Below are 20,277 nucleotides of genomic sequence, written 5' to 3'. Positions count from 1 at the left end.
TATCTGAAATTGGAGCTCTGATTGGATTAGATTTGAAGGGTTTGCTGACCATATTGTCAGTGGGAAAGGGGACACTGTTGGTCCATGACAAGCAATGGCAACACAGTTATTTATTTATTTGTTTATTTATTTAGTTTACTGGTTCTTGCTCTATTGCGTGGGCTAGAGTGCAGTGGCATGATCATGGCTCACTACAGCCTTGACCTCCAGGCTCAAAAGATTCCCCCATCTCAGCTTCACAGGTAGCTGGGACTATAGGCATGTACCACCACACTTGGCTAGTTTTTGATTTTGTGTGGCGATGAGGTCTTACTATGCTGCCCAGGCTAGTCTCAAACTCCTGAGTTCAAGCAGTTCTCCCACCTTGGCTTCCCAAAGTGCTGTGACTGCAGGAATGAGCCATCCATCACTTGTAGGTAATTGTCGTAAAGTGCCTATAGAAGGCAAAGTTTTAGGTGATTGAGTAGTTCCTGCATTTTTGTTAAAATAAGTAGTCTAATGGGTTTGTTTGATGGCTTCTCAGTGCACAGGAGAGCTTGTGGAATAACAATAAGCAGATCATAGCCATAAATTCTCAACTCAATCATGTAAAAAACCTGAAAGCTTCTATGATGTCCCTGATGGAAGCCCTTTTGTCTATAGCTACAGGGCTGAAACATGACAAACAAACCTACAGTTTAATCCTTTGGACAGCTAAATTGTAATGCTAACCTAATACTCATATTAGCTGGGTTTCTCTTGTAATATATTGTGAAAAAGTAGAACCCTGAAAATAGAATAAAGATGAAAGAATCAGTGCAGTTGGACCTGGAGATTTTGAACATGTGCATTTTCCCAAGGACATTGAGGTGGTTATTTTCTCCTTGACTGAAGAATTCTTACTGGTCTCCCCTGAGGTGATATTCAGGGGATAGCTGATCCTCTTCAGAACGTATCCCCTCCTCCACCTTTCACTGATTCTAGGGCTACAATCAGATTCAAGTCTTGTCAGGCCCCTGAAGGTAAGTTAAATAGCATGACCCATGAAGAAGTAAAATGCATATCAAAAGACTGACAATATTTTGCCAATGTACACTGACAGAAACCTGGGTGACATGTTTGGGAATGTAACCTAAGTGCATTATTTCAGGGCTGTCAGAAGAAATAAAATGTTGGACTATGACAAATTCATTAACACGGCTTTATGAAGCAGAGATTCTGGATGTAATGTGTTAGTGCTAATGGTTGATATGACTCTAACAGCATGCTGTATGTGTTGACAGAAACCTGGAAAAGAGGTGACCTACATTAAATGAAGATAAAATGCCACTAGTTCATAGGTATATTGTAGAGGAAAGAATCTAAAGGCTTATGGACATCAGAACGTTACAATGAACTTAACATGGAAGACCTGCTGGCCCACTCTCTGTCTCCCAGAGGAAGTTCCAGGTAGTATAACCTTCACCAAGGCTGCAGAAAGTATGCTTGATTTGGGAACCCTGATATCTAAGATCCAAGACATCTTTGGTGTTGACTAACTGATCATAGTGTCAACAGAGCTGCAATAGAAAGACATTCCTATTAAGGTCTTATTTGAATTGCATAAACAAAAAGCTGTGGGTCTGTCATGGGAGACTGACTAATGGACCCTCCCAAAGGTATCCACATTCGAATCCCAGGAACCTGTGAATTTTACCTTATGTGGAAAATAGAACTTTGCAGGTGCAATCAAGTTTAGGATCTTGGGATGGGAAGATCATCTGGATTATATGAAAGGTATGTGATCACATGGGTCCTTATAAGAGGGAAGCAATAGATCAGATTGGTAAGTGAGAGATATGACAATGGAAGAAAGAGGTTGAAATGCTACGAGGAAAGAGCTACAAGACAAAGAATGCAGGTGACCTCTAAAAGCTGAAAAAAGCAAGGTAACAGATTATCTCCCCTAAAGCCTGAAGAAGCAGTGCACCCTGCTGACCCAAGATGTTAGAATTCTGACCTCCAGAACTGTAAGAGTATAAATAAATATGTTGTTTTAAGCACTAAGCTTATGGTTATTTGTTACAGCAGCAACAGAGAACCAATATATCGGGTTAACAGAAGTCTGGCTTGAATTAGCACCACAGACAATCACTGCCGTCAGTCATGTCCAAGACTTGAGCCAGTTACAGGCCCAGAGCCCTTAGAATAAAAATGAGGACAGATTCCTATGAGGAAGGACCGTGTTACATAGCCACAGATGTATACTATAGGTCTTTATTTTAGCCTTTCCAAAGAGACTTTTGGACATTTACCAGGATGAGTTTGCATTGGGAGATGAGAAAATTACTGGACACTGTCTGAAGTAGTATACTCAGCAACTGGCAAAAACTCCACAGTGGTTACCTGGCTTGAGCAATTGTGGTAGAAAGGATAAACTGGAAGCCATGAGAGAGTTCTGTTTCCAGAGAGCAATGCCTTGTCTCTAAAGGGACTGCAGAAATTAGCATCATCATCAAAGCCTTGAAGGATTCCAGAGGTAGTGATTCCACTTTATCCCACCCATCTCACCTATTTGACTTGCAAATGACAGATGGATCTTGGAAAATGACAGTGATTATTGAAACTTAATCACGTGTTAAGTCTAATTGCAGTTGTAGGAAATCAACACAATGCAGCTATTGATCTGGAAAGTGCTTTTTTTCTCTTTACTCTTTAATAAGACCATCAGATGCAGTATTTACTGGGTCCACTTAGCTAAATTGGAGCTACATTTCCCCCAGTATCCCTCTTTAAATGTCTTAGCTAAGATAGGCCACAGAGAGACTTATGTGTGATCTGAAAGTTCAATGTAGGGCACAGACGATTACAGTGCATACACGTGTTTGTTGATTTAGTGGTGGAAGCGAGGATGCACTGAGGGAGGCAGCAGCCAGGCTGGCAGCAGTTGCACCTCCTACTGCATCTTTAGCTTTTCTCAACCCTGCGCCAGGTAAATGTGCAGCTCCATGGTGGCAGCACCAGGTTTTTCTGCCTCATCCCATTAGAGGCAGTGACAGACAGATGCAGTTCCAGATTGTCCAGATTCATTATAGTTTTCTTTGGTCTTCCCCAGTCTTCCTCACTTCATATTCATCTCTCTTTCATTACCAGCGTTGCCTGCAGGTGGATGCTAAAGCAACAGATTTATATAAATGCTCTGAGCATCTCCCATGATTGTGTGTAATCTCATCTCTAGTATACAACCGTGATTCTAGATTATGCATAGTGGTTTTTCTTCCTTGATCAAATCCTGACTCTGTGTGTATGTGTGTTTCCTAGCTCTGTTCTCTGAGTGCCTAGAGGCAATAATACCCAAGAAACAATGAGCATTTCTAGTAATCTGAAATTGATTTCTAAGTACCATTCTTTATTCCTAGGAACTAGGGCCCCTTTGAGAAAAGGAATGGAACATATTCTTGTACCATAAATTAAGAAGTACTCAAAGAATGATGGCAAAAGAATAGTAGAGCCAGCCTGAAGATGCTCCTGTTGTTAAAGCTGGGATAATTTGGTCATAAGAATAAGTCATGATAATAATGGATATATAGCCCATTAAACAGAATTAAAGTCCATGAGTCCATAGTAATATAAATAAATTTTAAAAATCAAAGGGAAATCTCTTCCTTCTAGTAGGAAGAAACCAATAAAGAATAATGAGATTAGAAAATGTAGGGCATGGCACAATGAGTGGGTAAAGGTTGGATGAGAAACAGGATATCTGCATAGCCTCAGAGTGCCTGTCGCCAAATTATGTACTAAATACAAATGGAAAAAAAATTAACTTTACCACCACTGAGGCAAACCAACAATGTGTCTTTTATAATACGCTGCACTCACAAGAACACAAACTCACTTCAGTGATATTTATGGCAAACAGGTATATTTAATTATGATGAAATATGAGATACACCCAGGTTGGAGGTGAGTTATTTGGACAAAATAACTGGTCCATACTCTCCACATATATCAAAGTCAAAAAAGCCAAGGAAACGTTGAAAAGAGTTTGAGATTCAGAAACACTAAACTACATGAAAACTCAATGCAATGAATGATCCTGGATTAGATTCTAGCCTGGGAAAAACACAGCTCTAAGAACATTATTGAGATAATTGGCAGCTTGAATATTGACTGTGGATTAGATAATTATATTGTATTAATATTAATTTCCTGGTTTGGATAATTAAACTGTCATGTTAGTGAATATATTTTTATTAGAAAACACATAACAAATTACTTAAGCTATAGAGGGACATGATGTCTCCAACTCATTCTCAAATGGTTCGGAAAAAAGCATATTTCAGGGGGAGCTGGTAAAGCAAAGTAGACAAAATGTAAACAATTGTGGAATCTCGATAAAGAATATATGAGAGTCATGTGCCTTATTATATTAAGTTCTCTGTACACTTGAAATAATATCAAAAATTCTGTTAAAAAAATTCTAGCTGTTTCTGCAAAACAACCACAAAAATGGATGACTTAAAACAAGAACATTTATTTTGCTTATGAATCTTCAGTTGGGATAGAACTCAGCGGGGACATCTTCTTACTGCTTCCCTCAGAGTCAGCCGGGTCATCTGAAAGGCTGGAGGCTGAAGTAACTGGTGGCTCCTTCACTAATATGTCTGACTGTCAGCTGCAACTTCACCTGGGGCTGTGGCCAGAAACCTACATGTGGCTGTTCAATGTTTACTTGTCTTCCGCATAGGCTCATGGATGTTTGCTTGTCTTCCCCATAGGCTTATGGGACCACATCTCAAGGGCAAACATCCCTTGAGGACCAGGCAGCAGCTAAGTTGTCTTTTTCTAACTTAGCCTAGCAAGTCATATTGTGTCACTTCTGCTATAGTCATAGGCCCAGCCAAATTTAAGCAGGAGGGAATGCAGAATGCATCTCTTGTTGAAGGAAGGCCAATGTTACATTGAAGGAAGAGCATCTGGACATGAGATAAACTTGTGAGCATTTTCAGAAAACACGGTTTGCCACACATGCACGCACACACACAACCAACTATACAAAGGAAGGAAGGAAGGGAGGGAAGGAGGGAGGGAATGGATCCCATTTAACAAGACAAAGGAACTTAGAGTGGGGAAAACAATTTTAGGAGTTTGAAGTATATCAAATAAATTACAATTTATGATTAGAAAATGATAGTTATGTAAGAGAAAACCAGAAAATCTTAACAACATACTGTGAATAAACTATTAAACCAGTCTTGCAAATTGGTAACTAAAGGGTTAAGAAATAAGATTTTATGCTACTTTTCCAGTAGGATCTGGTTTTAAAAATAAAGGATGACCCCTGTTGATGAGGAAAAGCTTCACTTTCCCAAAAAAATACCCATTATAATGTAGATGAAATAATCAAATTTAAAAATCAACATTCTTCAGCTCCTAGTGAAGTGTTTGTCACAGTCATGGTTACTATATGGTGTTAATACCAGTGGATTTGTGATTAGTTTAAACTGGAAATTAATGTAGTGGTAAAGCAGCATCCTGCTAGATTATTGTCTGTTTCTTTAAAGAAAGACATAAATGCAAAATGGAGGTATCAGGTTGTTGTCATCCTAATCCAGTGCTGAAATTTAACACAATTAATGCTGGATTATCCCGATTATTTATCACTTGGTATCAGGACACGTGAAGTATATCACATCATTTATGTTGGATTCCAAATAAAAAATATAATTGGCCGTTTAGGAGAAATACAGGAAGTGGAGAAACAAGTTAAATGATATCATGAAGAAACTACTGCAGTTTATCACTGGCCAAGTCCTTCAAAACATCAGTGTCACGGAGTGGACTATTCAGCTCACTGCTTAGTCCAAACTACCATTATCCCCCAACTAATAAGTGGCCACCAAAGCAAAGCCAAAAACAGTGGTGGTGCAGTTATGCTAGGTCAGAAGATATCTCAGAGAAACAATATTTAGACTCAGGTTATGATTACGAATTGCATTCTGGTTTGCACAAACCAAATTTAAAGCACATATTTAGGACACCAAGGAAAACTGGAATATAGAATTGCAATTACATAGGAGGAAACATAAGGACCTTGTACGTTAGAGATCATGAACTGAAAAAAAAAAATAGATTACAAATGGCATTTGTAGTATAACCTTATTTTGATACAGATTATTTACATATAATATTATTTTTACTTGTTTATATGATCTAGCTTTCTCCAATGTATTTTACTAATTTTATAAGATTTAAAAAACGTAAGTAACACAGAGTAGGCTGACAAAGAAGTGACAAAGTGCAAAAACTATTTAGAGATCGGCTCTGCAGGATACGGTGAAAAATGAATTTATGTGGGATTTTGGGAAGAAAGACCAATGGTTTCCTTTAGATTTATGCCTTCAGCAGAGGGGGACTTGGCAATATTACTGGCTGGGGAAGAAGTGGAAGTTAGGGTGTGAAGGTCATGATTTCAGTTTTGCATATATTAGATTTGAGAACTCAGTGAAATATCCAGGTAGAAATGTCAGGGAGGCACTGGGAAATATAATAATAATAGAGTAATAATGCCCAAATGAGACCTGTGGCTCAGTTCTCTCCATGGTGTTGTGGGTAAAAATCTTAATTCAATAGCCACCAAGAATTTAAAGATAGTCTAAAGATTGCTACTCTTAAATAACGACAGAATAAACTAATTCAGAATGCAAAGGTATTTTTTAAAACCCCACCTTTTTCTCCTGTCATTATTCTTACACCCTGCACCCTATTCAGAATCCTTTCCTTCTCTTAATCTCTTAATGAAAAAAAATAGAGACAAATTCTCTTAGACCCACCCTACCTCTTTCTCTCACAATCACAACACCTTATTCAGTGCAAATAGTCTCCATCACCTACTTCCTTCTGCAATGCTAAAAACCCTCCTAAAAAGGGTTCCAAGGATCCTAGGGTCATAGAGGGAGCTCTCTGTGTCTCCTGAACCCTTTGTTGACCTTTCTAGGTGGGACAGCATCTCTCTTTCACTATAAATGGGTTTTCTTACTGTAGTTGAATTTGTAGAGATTTTATGATGAAGAAATTATTTATTACAAATGTTACTATTTATATTAAATACTACAGGCCAAGCATTGTACTAAGTGCTTTACATACATTACTTCATATTTAAAACAACTATTTAGTGTTACTCATCTCATTTTTGAAGGAGAGAATCAAGCTTTCAAGAAGTTATATCTTTCAAAATATGACTGATGAAATAGGAATTGAGCTCAAGATTTTTTTTTTTGCCTAAATTTGGTATAATCATCATGCTCACTGCTTAATCCAAACTACCATTATCCTCCAATTAATTAGAGGCATCCAAGAATATTCAGCTCAGCTGTTTACTCCAGCAAGTTTCTTTCTAACCTCTAAAAATACATTTTCTCTCATCTGCAGGTATGGAGCTCAGGAGTAAGAGAATGTATGAAAGAACAGATGAACAGATTTGAGGTAGGTTGGCATTGAGACAATATCGAATGATTCAGGATTGGCTGAGGTGTCTTAGGATAAGAAAATAAACCCCAAATATACAGACAAAGCGATATAAACATTAAAGATCTGGTAGAGAAAAAGATATTGGCAAAGCCACCTAGAAAAGACACATCGGCGGGGCGCGGTGGCTCAAGCCTGTGATCCCAGCACTTTGGGAGGCCGAGGCGGGTGGATCACGAGGTCAAGAGATCGAGACCATCCAGGAGAACATCATGAAACCCCGTCTTTACTAAAAATACAAAAAATTAGCTGGGCATAGTGGCACGTGCCTGTATTCCCAGCTACTCAGGAGGCTGAGGCAGGAGAATTGCCTGAACCCAGGAGGTGGAGGTTGCGGTGAGCCGAGATCGTGCCATTGCACTCCAGCCTGGGTAACGAGCGAAAACTCCGTCTCAAAAAATAAATAAATAAATAAAAAGAAAAGACACATCAAGGAAGCTACAGAGTTTTATGAAAGAGGAAATGGTAGCGCAATATACATACTGAAAACATGCATTTGGATGATTTTTATCAACACCATTGGTGACATGCGAACAGCAATTCTGGTGAAAGAATGGAGCAAAAACCATACTGGCATTAACAAACCCCCATTACCTCCTTAAGTATCACAATATGACACTCTTCTACTAAGCCTATAGATCCTTTTAGAGTGGTGGAAAAATCATTGCATGGAGCTAGCTCCCAATTAGATTACATACACATGAAAATTGCAAAGGAATTCCTATGAAACATAAATTGTGTTGCAAAATATCATTAATTACGTAATCAGGGCAAAATTGAAGAGGATTTGAAAAACAAAACCATTATATTTAGATATGAATAGAAACAATTTGAGGAATGGGGTTAGAGAACCTTCTCTTCCTGGGTTCACGAGGGGCATGGATTCAAGTGCAGGAATTTCCTGGCTTCCCACCTCAGGCAGATGGGACTCTTTGAGCACCTCCTCCACATGGCCAGGGAGAGTTCTTTCTCTGATCTTCCTGCACTCGGGAAAACCAGGTAGGGCCCTTTTGTCCCAAATTCCGCCTGAAAGCTCTGGGAGGAGGGGGCTCTGTGACTCAGGGCTGTAAAACAAGTAGCCAATCTGGTATCAGAGTCAAAGATCAATCCAGAGGAAGTTTGAAAGAACTCCTCTCATTGGATAAGAACACGAATGCGAAGGGAATAACTCAGTAAAACTTCAGCTGCACCTTCTTCAACGGATTCCTTCTCTGGGTCCCCTCCCACAACAGCGTGGGAGCTGTCATCTTTCTCTCTCTGTCTGTGTGATAAATCACTCTTCTGCAAAAGAATCTGGGTCCAGGATTTTTATTTGAATAGTAAACTCACCCCTCCAGGGCCCCTTTCCCCATTCTTCAGGGTTGAAGAGGCCAAGAACCTACGAGCTGGGTACTCCCTGGGTAACAAATTGGATGCAATCACTCCCTTACCATGAAGATTTTAGAGGTATATAAACATGATAAAATTTTACAAAAATGACAGCTTGATGTTGCCAAAATGAGGTTAAGAGAAATAGGAGCTAATTGAAAAAAAAAACAAACCCTCATTTATATGTTCCATATAAATCAGGGCACATTATACATATGTGTGTGTGTGTATGCATGTGTTGGTGTATCCACGTATATTGATTAAAATGTTATAGGGAAGAAAGATAAGGTCATAAAAATAAATGCTATGGGAGAAAATGTTTAGCATTTCTTTGCAGTTTGCCAGATGTTTCCTGAAAATGTTTCCTCTTCCCATCCCTGTCAAGTTAATCATTTCCAGGGGGCCAAGCTCCAATGAAAAGTGAAATTAATTTCTAGAGACAATTGCTTTGAAAAAGTAACAGCAATCACTCATAGTAACATTATGAGTGATGATCTTAACAATCCTACTAATTTTAATGCGTATTTTTTATTCAGAACTATTAAATCTTGAGGGAGATGGAATGGCAAGGTAAGTAGGTTTGCATTTGCCATATACATTAAAGGTTTACCCTCCTTAAAATACTGTGCATCATATTGGTGGTTGACACATGGAAAAGTCTTCATGGATAATATAAGGATAGTAATGGCTAAGTAAAAAATACCTGTCTAGAAGTTAGAAAAAAACATTTTCAGCATCTCTGCTATAAGATGTATATGTAAATCCAGAATTCTGTCTCCTTGCTGTATCTCTCAACCAGAGATTGGTGAATGTTGATGGTCTCTTTAAGTACTCTGATGACTTTAAGGATGATTCAGCAGAAGGAAACAGCGTAGGAAGAGTATACTCTGAGAAGGAGGAGGCATTGCCAGCCATTCCCTATCACTTGCTAAAAATCTCTGTGAATCACAGAAGCATCTTTGGCAAAGTAAAATTAAGGTAGGATCCATCACAGGAGATATTTAGATCTGGCTTTACATGGCAGTCTGCTTGTTGGAGACTACAGGGTCATGATGGCAAAGGGAAAATAAATGAGCTATTAACAATAAGAAAAAGAATTCCAACATCCTATCATTTTTAATATGAGCTGAACTTGAGTTCAGGGCACATATGTCTGTTATAAGAGTCCATTTTATTATTTAATAAGCCCAAACAAAAATTGTTTAATGCAAGAACTTAATAGGACAGTTCATGCAAATGGAGGAAGCAATCAGATTCAAAGAACTGTAAAAGTGTTGTACTGTCTATAAGGAACTGAAATGCAAAACAGACACTGCACAGTTGTTCCTTGTTCATTTCAAATCACTAAACCAGAGACATATCTTGTCAGAGAAGAGGAACCAGCTCTATATCACATACTTTTTCAGGTTTAAGAGATCATGTTGATGTGGAACTCATTTGATATGTTTTCCTTCTGCCCAGAAACAAACAAAAAATAAAATATTGAAAGGCCAGTGTATTCAGAGAAATTTAATTCTTTTAACAGATACATGTGAACGGGTTGTTTCAGATGGATTTGTGTGAGTTAGTACTAATGTGTCCAGTGATTTTCAGAATGCATTGGCATTTTTATCTTACCTTTTATAAAGACAAATAATTTCTCTTGGTGAAGCTCTTTGAAGCCCTTGGATAAAGTACTGACTAAAGTTTAATATCTGACTATTTATCTTTTTATCTAGGATTATAGTTTCAGGTTTAAGAGATCATGTTGATGTGGAACTCATTTGATATGTTTTCCTTCTGCCCAGAAACAAACAATCTGACTATTTATCTTATTATCTAGGATTATAGTTTCTAAAATGTAACTCTACAGATTGTGGACCTTATTATTATTATTATTATTATTAATTTTGAGATAGAGTTTCGCTCGTTACCCAGGCTGGAGTGTAATGGCGCGATCTTGGCTCACCGCAACCTCTGCCTCCTGGGTTCAAGCAATTCTCCTGCCTCAGCCTCCTGAGTAGCTGGGATTACAGGCACGTACCACCATGCCCAGCTAATTTTTTTTTTTTTTTTGTATTTTTAGTAGAGACGGGGTTTCACCATGTTGACCAGCATGGTCTCGATCTCTTGACCTCGTGATCCCCGCCTCGGCCTCCCAAAGTGCTGGGATTACAGGATTGAGCCACTGCGCCTGGCTGACCTTATGTTTTTAAGTATAGAACTCTTTTCTGAAAGTATTTTCTTCTTGTGTTTAATAATAGAATTACTTGTCTGCTGGTCACCATGTAATTTTGTTATACAAATATAATAAACTTTAAGAGCTGACATTTTCCTCTTTTAGAAGAAATAGTTTCATAATGGCAAAATAGGATTTGTAAATTTTACCTTTTAAGACTGGAACCTGTGTCTATGGCTATTGAAAATGACATAAGATGAACTGCAAATTGATAGATTGGCTTAACCATGACATTAGATCAAAAAGAGAGGGTTTGACTACAAAGGTACAAGAGTAGATAATTTTTTCAGGTTTTGGAACTTTCAGAATTTTTATCATGACTTTGTGATGATTACATGAGTCTGTATAGGCCTTTAAACTTATTAAACTGCATGCCAAAAACCATATATATATATGTATATATACAGATAGATATAGATAGATAGAGAATCACTAAATAGTAAAAGTATAGAAGTATATGTATGGGTATATACATTTTCAAACATTGAAAACTAAAAGTAAGTAAATTTATGTATGAATTATACCTGAATTATGTTGATTAAAATATGATCTTATCATTTTCTGTATGTTCAAACTTACAGAGCTACAACCTAAATAACTGGTCATGCTTCTGTTATAAAAAGAGCAAATAATTTTTATATAATGTACACAAAACAATGGCTTTGCACAGTAGCAAACATATGGTCTCATGCATTGAGATATTTGGTGATTTTGAGTACGACAGCCAAAATAGTTGATCTGTGATAACTTTTTAAACTATTTGAAATACTAATATCAGTTTTTCTATTTTTCGGATGAATTGCTTCAACTTAGTCCTCAGACTTTTTTTCATATTTCAGAACTGGAAATTATTACTGGAAAATGATCTCCAAATTCAACTTTAGAAAAAGACTTCTATTTAGATTAACTGAGTGTTCTCATATATAACAAAACAAGTCAAGCAGTACATTTATATACATTGTCAACGTGTTTCTACTTGCTGGTAAATAATATTTATGTGTTCTTGCCTATATTATTTGCCTTTTGATGACAATTTTTTTCTCTATTTTTCTCTTTAAAAACTACTACATATCATCATTTATGTGGAACATTGGAAAGTGAGTTGGCACCATTGACATTTTATATCATGTAAGTTCTTTTTCTCATTAGATATGATAATTGAAATGGTACTTATTTTTTGCTACATTAAAACATTTCCATGTTGAAACATGAAAATCTTATATTATTATTAATTTTTAAAAACTAAAACTCTCATTTATAAACATATTTTTTAATTGCAAATTATCACTGCAAAAGATAAGTTGTATGTTCATAAAATAATTCAAATGAACACAATTGAAGAAAGTGGATGTTGTTACGATGAGATGTCAATTGAAAGCCAACCAGTGGGCCAAAAAGAACATTTTGGTAAAAGTTTTATCTGCATAAATTTCTAGTTGGAGAATTATTTATCAATTGGTGTGTTCATTTTTAAGGCCGTGTGTGTGTGTGTGTGTGTGTGTGTGTGTGTTTCCAAAGTTTGTCGATAATGGCCATTACATTTTATAATTATTACAGATCTATGATTTTGCTTTTATATTTGTCACTTGGATAATCTAAACTGGGCATTTCACTTAATTTTCATTTATTCAAATATTACTGAGGCTGAGGAATTCTTTTCATCCATTTATTTGCCATTTTTATTTCTTCCATCTGTAAATTCCAATGATAGTTATTGAGCATCTACTGCAGTGAATAAAACAAACATTTCTGCCTTCCTAGAGCTTTCATTCCAATAAAAGCTTACTCACATTTTTAATGACTTTCTGTTGGTACATCAATCTTTAATATTTTAACATTTAGACAAGTTATTATTTGTTATTTAATTTTTGACCTTCATTAAATTTATATAGTATTTTATCCATTAATGTCTCTACAGGATAGTTTCTGAATTAGGTATTGACGCTTGGAAATATATTTTCTACCTTATATTTATCTGATTATTTCTCTTTTTTTTTAACTTCCTTGTCACGTGACACAATAAAAGTTATATTACATGTGATGAGATACATTCTAAATTAAAAAAAAAAAACTCCTCTGATATTCAGCTAATTATACCAGTGTTTCAATTGAATGATCCTCCCTTGTCCTACTGACTTAAAATGACTATTTTATAATGTATCACATGATGTTAAATGTAAGTGTTGGTACGTGGAATACTTCTTTATTTGTATTGACTTATATATTCTTTCATTCTTTCTCTATCTATTTAATTACCTAGCATCATTACATATTTCAATATCTATTCACACTTTATAATTCCTCTTTCAAAAGAAACAAAACTATCCTAACTAAAAATCTTGCCCATTTGTAATTTCCATTAAAGTTTAAAAAACTTTACCATTTCCTAAGAGGAATTGTGTTAGGATTTTTACTTTGAATTATATAAAAACTATTCTTAAATGGTAACCAGTGGTCACTACTGAAGTATTTAGAATTCCCAACCAAGAATGTGATACAGCTCAGATATTTTAAATTTCAATAAATTCTGTAGTTTATTCATATATGTCCTACAGAGTTTTGGTTTATTTCTTGGTGTTTTGTATTTTGGGTTGATGATACACATACAATTATTTTTCCATTATGTTTTCTTTTCTTTTTTTTTTTTTTTTTTGAGACGGAGTTTCACTCTTGTTACCCAGGCTGGAGTGCAATGGCACGATCTTGGCTCACTGCAACCTCCGCCTCCTGGGTTCAGGCAATTCTCCTGCCTCAGCCCCCTGAGTAGCTGGGATTACAGGCACGCGCCACCATGCCCGGCTAATTTTTTGTATTTTTAGTAGAGACGGGGTTTCACCATGTTGACCGGGATGGTCTTGATCTCTTGACCTCGTGATCCACCCTCCTCGGCCTCCCAAAATGCTGGGATTACAGGCGTGAGCCACCACGCCCAGCCTTCCATTATGTTTTCTAATTGATTATTAACACATTTTTGTTTTTAATTCACATCAGATCCCACCCCACAGGCTCTCCCCACATATCACCCAATGTATTGGATAAACTGGATTTTGTGATCTTGAAATGCTTTCTAATGCTGATCTATTTTGGTTTTTCCTTACTAGACACTGTGCACTCATTGGCTTTAGAAACCATTCTGGTTTACTGCCATTCAAAGATAGCCCTTTTCATATTAGTTATTGATAAATATTTTATTTTTCAATTTGAAAAGTTAATCTTCCAGTGCCTTCACATGGATAAATTTGCGCTACTTTCAGGTTACAGATTTTCAGTCCAAATAGTGCAAGTTATTTCTAAATGGCAAAGCACTGCAGCCAGTCAGCCTGCCTGATACATGTCATTACAAAAATTAAGATAAGGCTTGTAGGCAAACATACAAGTTTCCCTGGGCTTAGCACCTCAAGTGCCTATATAAGCTTGATTAAAGGCACTGGGATTGGGGGTTGGTGAGTAAAGGTATTTATAAGGCTTCATTTGGGTTTCCATCTGTCTTCTTATTTTCTTCTCACACACTGTCACAGTTACTCAAAAATAAGGCTTTGAAAGTAAAGCTGAAGCTCTGCAAAGAATTTCAGACATAATGGAAAATCAGTAAAAACCTGTCTTTTTTTTCCTGCCTCTGATTGAGTTCTCACTGCACAAAATTTGTCCCTTCAGGGTTATAAAAAATTAACATTGCATTTTACTATGAATTCCAACTGAGACAAACCTGGACCTTATTTCCACATTGATTCCCAGCCCAGTCAGTTATGTTTCTCAAGGATTTTTATAAATAGATTACACATTTCCATGTAGACTACCAACTCAGTCAGTTATCTTCTCAAGGATCTTTATAAATAAGTTATTGAATAAATTGTTCTTATTAGAATAATTATCTTTCATCTCACTCAGGCCCCTGTTCACAGAATCTAGGGACAGAGTTGAAACAACAAGGGTAAATTGGAATGGGATTCAGAATGCAGCCTTTGGTTTACCTCAGAAAAATCCCTAGTCTATTTCTGCACAAAATCCTAGGCTTTTTGCTAAAGCAAAATTACCTAATGAATTCAGTCACTTAACAGTAAAACTGCGTCATTGCGGGGAAATTTTACTATCTGTTTAGCACTTTGTTTGTATTTCCTAACATCATAGTTGGAAGAAACATTTTATCTGCTCACACCATAGTCCTGGAAAGGTAGTCTCTACAATTGACCCTTCTACTCATCCTTTTCACATCATGACACAGAATTATTCAGTGAGAAAAATGTATATAGTAATACATTCTTAGAATAAGCATACAACATATCTCATTTGGTTCAATAGTTGGTGAACAGCTCCTTTTAGACCAGGTGTAGATCTATATGTGAGGCACAAAGATGAACAAGAAAACATTCCTTCACTCAAGGATTAAATCATCCTAGGGAAGGTCAGACATAGGGTCAATTTACTCTTGACCATAGGCTGTGGAAAGGCGGAGTTGAAAGCAGCACACTTCTGAGAGTTCTGGAAGGCTTCCTAGCGCTACAGCATAAGTCCATAAAAAGCAGGTATACACATTACCATCTTCACCCCACTATAACGCAGTCACTTAGAAGACCATGAAGTGAAAATGTTAGCCTTTTAAAGGATGCTCTGTTTGCAAATTAAGCTCCTAGGGAGAAATCTTGAGTGAATCTGAATCCTTGGGAGGTCATTTTCTTAAGGCGTTTTACAAATCCCTTGGGCATATAAGGCAAAATCTTGACTGTTACTTTGTTTTCCTGCCCTCGTTTCCAAGCTTAATCAAATATCTCTCATGTTGAATTACAGACACTTCCTGGACTACTGGCTCATAAAGCACCATGTCCAACTCTGAAGTCTGCTTCACAACACTTGAAAGGTGAACTGGTCAACACCCCTCTGCAGTTTTAACACCCTGTCCACTACTTAACCAGACTGTTATCTTCCCCTGACTTGACTGACAAACCTCAGTGCTTTCCAGCTGGATTTTTCCACTGATCTTGCTTTGAGCAGCCTACAGTTATGCAGTATCCCTCAGCTAAGAATCAGGTAAAATAAAACCTTTTAAAAATCTTTTCTAAATTATTTTTAGAAATAAATTTTCAGTTATGATATATTACTTTGAACAGCAATTATAGTAAAATATCTTTGTTCGTGATTTGATTAGATATTTAACCATCAAGCTTGATAAAACTGATATTTTAGGTAGAAGGGAAGTCTCATCATAAAATAATGACAATGCTTGCATTACTTGACAATGTTTGGGTGCTATTTGCAAACTTCTTCTAAATTGGAATTTTAAAGTTGCTTTAAAAAAATTGTAAGAATGTCAGATTTTTTACAGAAAACCCAAAATGAATACTTAAAAAACAAATATGGAGAAGTACTATATTGTGTTTTAAAAAACAGCCCTATCATAGAAAACTACACCCCATTGCAATGAGCACACCCAACTCCCAGATCTTGGTTTCTAATACCATTCTCTACTAAAAGAAAACAGAGCTCTTTGGAGAAATGGCTGATTCCAGGAACCAGGCATGAAAAATTCCAGAAGAGCCTGCTGAATGCCAGAAAGTAAGGAAATGGTGAAAAACTAAATAACAGCAACAACAGTAACAGCCAACCACCAACTAACCAAACCAATGAAATTCCAAAAGGGTTCCCAATGGCCAAAGGTGGAACAGTTTGAGTAACAAAATGAAGTAGTGTCAGAATGTAACTAAAATATATATTCACGTGTCCATACTGATACATATAGATGACTGAATAATTTGGGAGAGAACAGACATGTTTCCCTTGGAGACTAATTCCAAATAATTTATGTAGCTACTCTACATTCAAGGAAGTGGAATGAAACTCCTCTTTCATTAAAGTATTTGCCTCACATAGTGATTTTCTTCCAAGGAGACAGTATGAAATGGGAGAGAAAAGAGTGATTTTACAATGGAGAAACCTACAAAACACTATTATTCTGCTTTTTATTGTTTTTACCCAATGCCCCTTTTCTGTTCTAGTATCCCATCTAGTATATTGCACTGCATTTATTTTTCTTACTCCTAAGGCTTTTCTTGGCTATGACAATTTTTCAGAATTTTCTTGTTTATTGATGACCTTGACAGGTATGAAGTGTACTGGTCAGGTATCTTGTAGCATGCTCTTCTATTGGAACTTCCTTGTTGTTTTTCTCATAATTACATGGGGATTATGGGTTTTTGAGAGGAAGACGTAAAATGCCATTTTCGTCATGTTATATCAAGGGGCTACGTATCCTTGAATACAGGTAGCAGTATAACTTACCAATATTGATGTTGAGCTTGATCACCAGGCTCAGGCAGTGTTTTTCAGGTTTATTCACTGTAAAGTTCCTCTCGTCTCCCCTTTACATACTCTTTGGAGGGAAGCTACTATGTGCAGCCCGCACTTAAGGAAAACTGAATGTTGGTCAGATGGAAGTTCTCTGCTTTATCTTCATAATTGTTCTATAAATACAAAACTGTTCTAAAATAAAAGGTTTAATTAAAAAAAGAGTCAGCCCTACCACTTCACATAATCATCACTATATATTGCAGAGGCTGATGAGAAAAGAAATTCAACACAATGGCTTCTACAGAGGAAATACTACTTATTCCGTCTGTTCAAAAGCCCCGAAAACTTGCCACTGCAAAGTAAATCAGTTAAAACCTTTGGTCACACTGGATTTCCTTCCACGTTACATTAGCCCCAGGAAGACAAATCCTAAGCATAAGAATGGCAAATGAAGACTTGCACTATAAAAATGCTAATAGTGTTGTGAAAATCAGAAAAAAGATAGTGTTTTTGATCTTACACAGGTCACCGGTCCCTATACAAAGCATTAACTGATCTACTGTTGGCTCCTCACACCATCTAAACTATTTAGCATGATTCCTATTTTAGATTTCTTGTGTTTGATAGAGCTCCGTGGGTAGAGATAGGCCAGTGTTCACTACTCTTGCCCAAAATAGCTAAGCTGAACTGCTTTTTCCTTTGAAGGTATATACTTAACTAGGTGTAACATCAGCACATACAGAAAATTCTTAATTCTGAAAAGTGTTTAAAATCTATGCTCTTTCATCCAGAATTTATACTTTTGAAAAAGCATATGTAAAATATGCCCTTCTCATAGCAATTTTTGTCTGGCTAAAATAATCTCACATGAAGTCCTTTTCTAGTCAAATTTTCAATTCACACAGATTTGCCTCTTTTTTCCTTTAAGGATGATCAAATATCCAAAATCATCATTTTGCACGTTAATGATTATGTTCCCAGGGATGTGAACGAACAAATACTGTAAAAGCAACATTGGTGTAACTGAAATATGTTGAAAAACATTAAGTTTACTCTGCCCCCAGGGCTCCTCTGTGAGGATACCTTGTAGTTTGTAATTAGTGGTAGACAAGTGACAGCTGCCTACTTACTATATTCCTGAGTTGTGTGTATATGTAAAACACCTGTGTAGTAAAGCGAATCACCTTCAAAGAGCAAATAAATATGTGGATGAATCTCTGCTTGGGGTCTTCAGTGCTGGAGAGCTGGAAACCCCGCAGGCTCTCAGGCTGTTAGTCCCCAGATTATCTCCACTGAGTTGGCTGTCTGGGTGTTTGCCTCTCACTGGTCTTCAGCCCACTTGGATGGGAATCTCCCAGTCAAGCTGAAGCTCGGCAACTGGCACCCAGTGGGGATTCCAGCCCAGGACGAAGAGTTGCCGAGCAACAGAGAAAGGAAACGCAAGGCTGAAGGTATTCCGAGTACGTTGGAAAGTATCCCCAGGGCAAACTGGGGAGCTCGGAAGGAATCCCGCGAACGTTTTTAAGTATCGCCCTGGTGAATTAGTGGGAGCCCAGAAGACACGGGGGAGACTCCCAGGTGACTTAGAGAGTACCCAAGGTAAGGTCGAGAATGTTAGAGGAAGAATCTCCCAGGGATAGCTGGGGGAGCTTGGGATCAGCCCCAGGATGTTAAGGCGAAGTATCTCCCAGGGGGACAGCTGGGGGAGTTCGGCCATATTGGAGTAACTTGGGGAAAAAAGTAAACATGGGCTTGTTTGGTGTAGTCTGTTTGGGCTTTGGTGTGTTTTGCCCTGGAGCTGTTTTAGACCCAGGAGGAGGGAAAGGACTCACGGCAAAAATGAAGTAAACCCGGGGCTTATTTGGTGTGGTCTGTTTGGGTTTGGTGTGTTTTGCCCTGGACCTGTTTCAGACTGACCGGGAGGAAGATGATTCAGAAGATTCGGGAGAGGAGGAGGAGTGTGGTAAGTATGTAAAGAAGTTATAGAGCAAAAAGATGAAATATCAAATAAGGAAAAAAATCTACAGTAACCAGTTGAGGAGCTCATACTCCTAGGTCTATGGTAACATATTCTATCTAGGCCAGAATTCAAGTAAGAAAAGAGGAAAATTTGGAGGCATGGTAATTTCCAGTTGTGTAACCTCAAGATTAGCCAGGGCAAGTACTAGTTGCTTTTGAACCCCTTCCATTCAGATTGTGGAGAGAGCTTAAGCAAGCCATCACTGATGATGGGCCTGAGTCTCTGTTTGTTCTATAATTATTCATGAAAGGAGCTATTTCTTGCCAGCTGATTCCAGTAGATCTGATTTCGTGAGATGGGTTGAGGGGCTGCCTCGGGCTCCAATCCAAACCGAGGCCTATCAAGGTCGAGCTATTCCCTCATCCCTATACAATGCTTGTTCCTTGCCACAGCTGGGAACGCAGCAGTAGATTTGTGCAGCTCTCAAAGGGTAAGCATTTTACTGGGAGAGCCACGGCAAAAAAAATATCTGCAGGAGTTTGTGACCGTTTACCCCTGGAACTGTGAGCTTGCTTCTAGGAAGATCTAGTCTTGCTGCTCAAGTCGAGTTCATACAGGAGTTATTGATGGGGACTTTTTAGGGGAAATTGAAATTGTAGTGTCTTCTTCCGTTTCCTGGTGTGTTGAGCCTGGGAACACATAGCACAGCTTTTGGTTATACCATATGAAAACATAGGAGGAGGTGAAACTAGAAAAATGAGAGGCTTTGGAGGTACAGACAGATAAGACGAGCAGCATATTAGTAAATCAAATTACTGGTAAATGTCCTACATGTGAGATTATGACTCAAGGAAGGAAATTTAAAGGACTGGTAGATACTGGAGCAGATGTTTCTATGATTTCATTCCAACACGGGCCACTTTCTTGGCCCATGGAAAATGCTTAGTTCAGTATTTCAAGTTCT

At 37.5% G+C, this 20,277-nt stretch overlaps 1 protein-coding gene across 5 annotated transcripts in view; it reads left to right on the top strand.

Annotated features, from left to right (window-relative positions):
* LOC144582011 (uncharacterized) overlaps positions 1–20,277 on the top strand; it is a 449,998-nt gene that overhangs the window by 235,026 nt on the left and 194,695 nt on the right. For 4 of the 5 annotated variants that reach the window (XR_013533633.1, XR_013533634.1, XR_013533636.1 and 1 more), the window contains exons 6-10: positions 1,263–1,428; positions 7,390–7,443; positions 12,170–12,199; positions 15,857–16,096; positions 16,541–20,277. The exon at positions 16,541–20,277 is cut by the window's right edge and continues 37,817 nt beyond it. Coding sequence is in view for 1 of the 5 variants with exons in the window: in XM_078368207.1 (XP_078224333.1) it covers positions 7,390–7,443; positions 9,653–9,831; positions 12,170–12,199; positions 15,857–15,902 (309 nt within the window). In the remaining 4 variants the exon portion in view is untranslated. Of the gene's footprint in view, positions 1–1,262; positions 1,429–7,389; positions 7,444–9,652; positions 9,832–12,169; positions 12,200–15,856; positions 16,097–16,540 lie in introns of all 5 variants that reach the window. The other variant, XM_078368207.1, reaches the window with a different exon arrangement.

This window comes from Callithrix jacchus, chromosome 4, assembly GCF_049354715.1.
Source record: "Callithrix jacchus isolate 240 chromosome 4, calJac240_pri, whole genome shotgun sequence".
NCBI lineage: Eukaryota > Metazoa > Chordata > Mammalia > Primates > Cebidae > Callithrix > Callithrix jacchus.
This window is presented reverse-complemented; position numbering and strand designations above follow the sequence as displayed.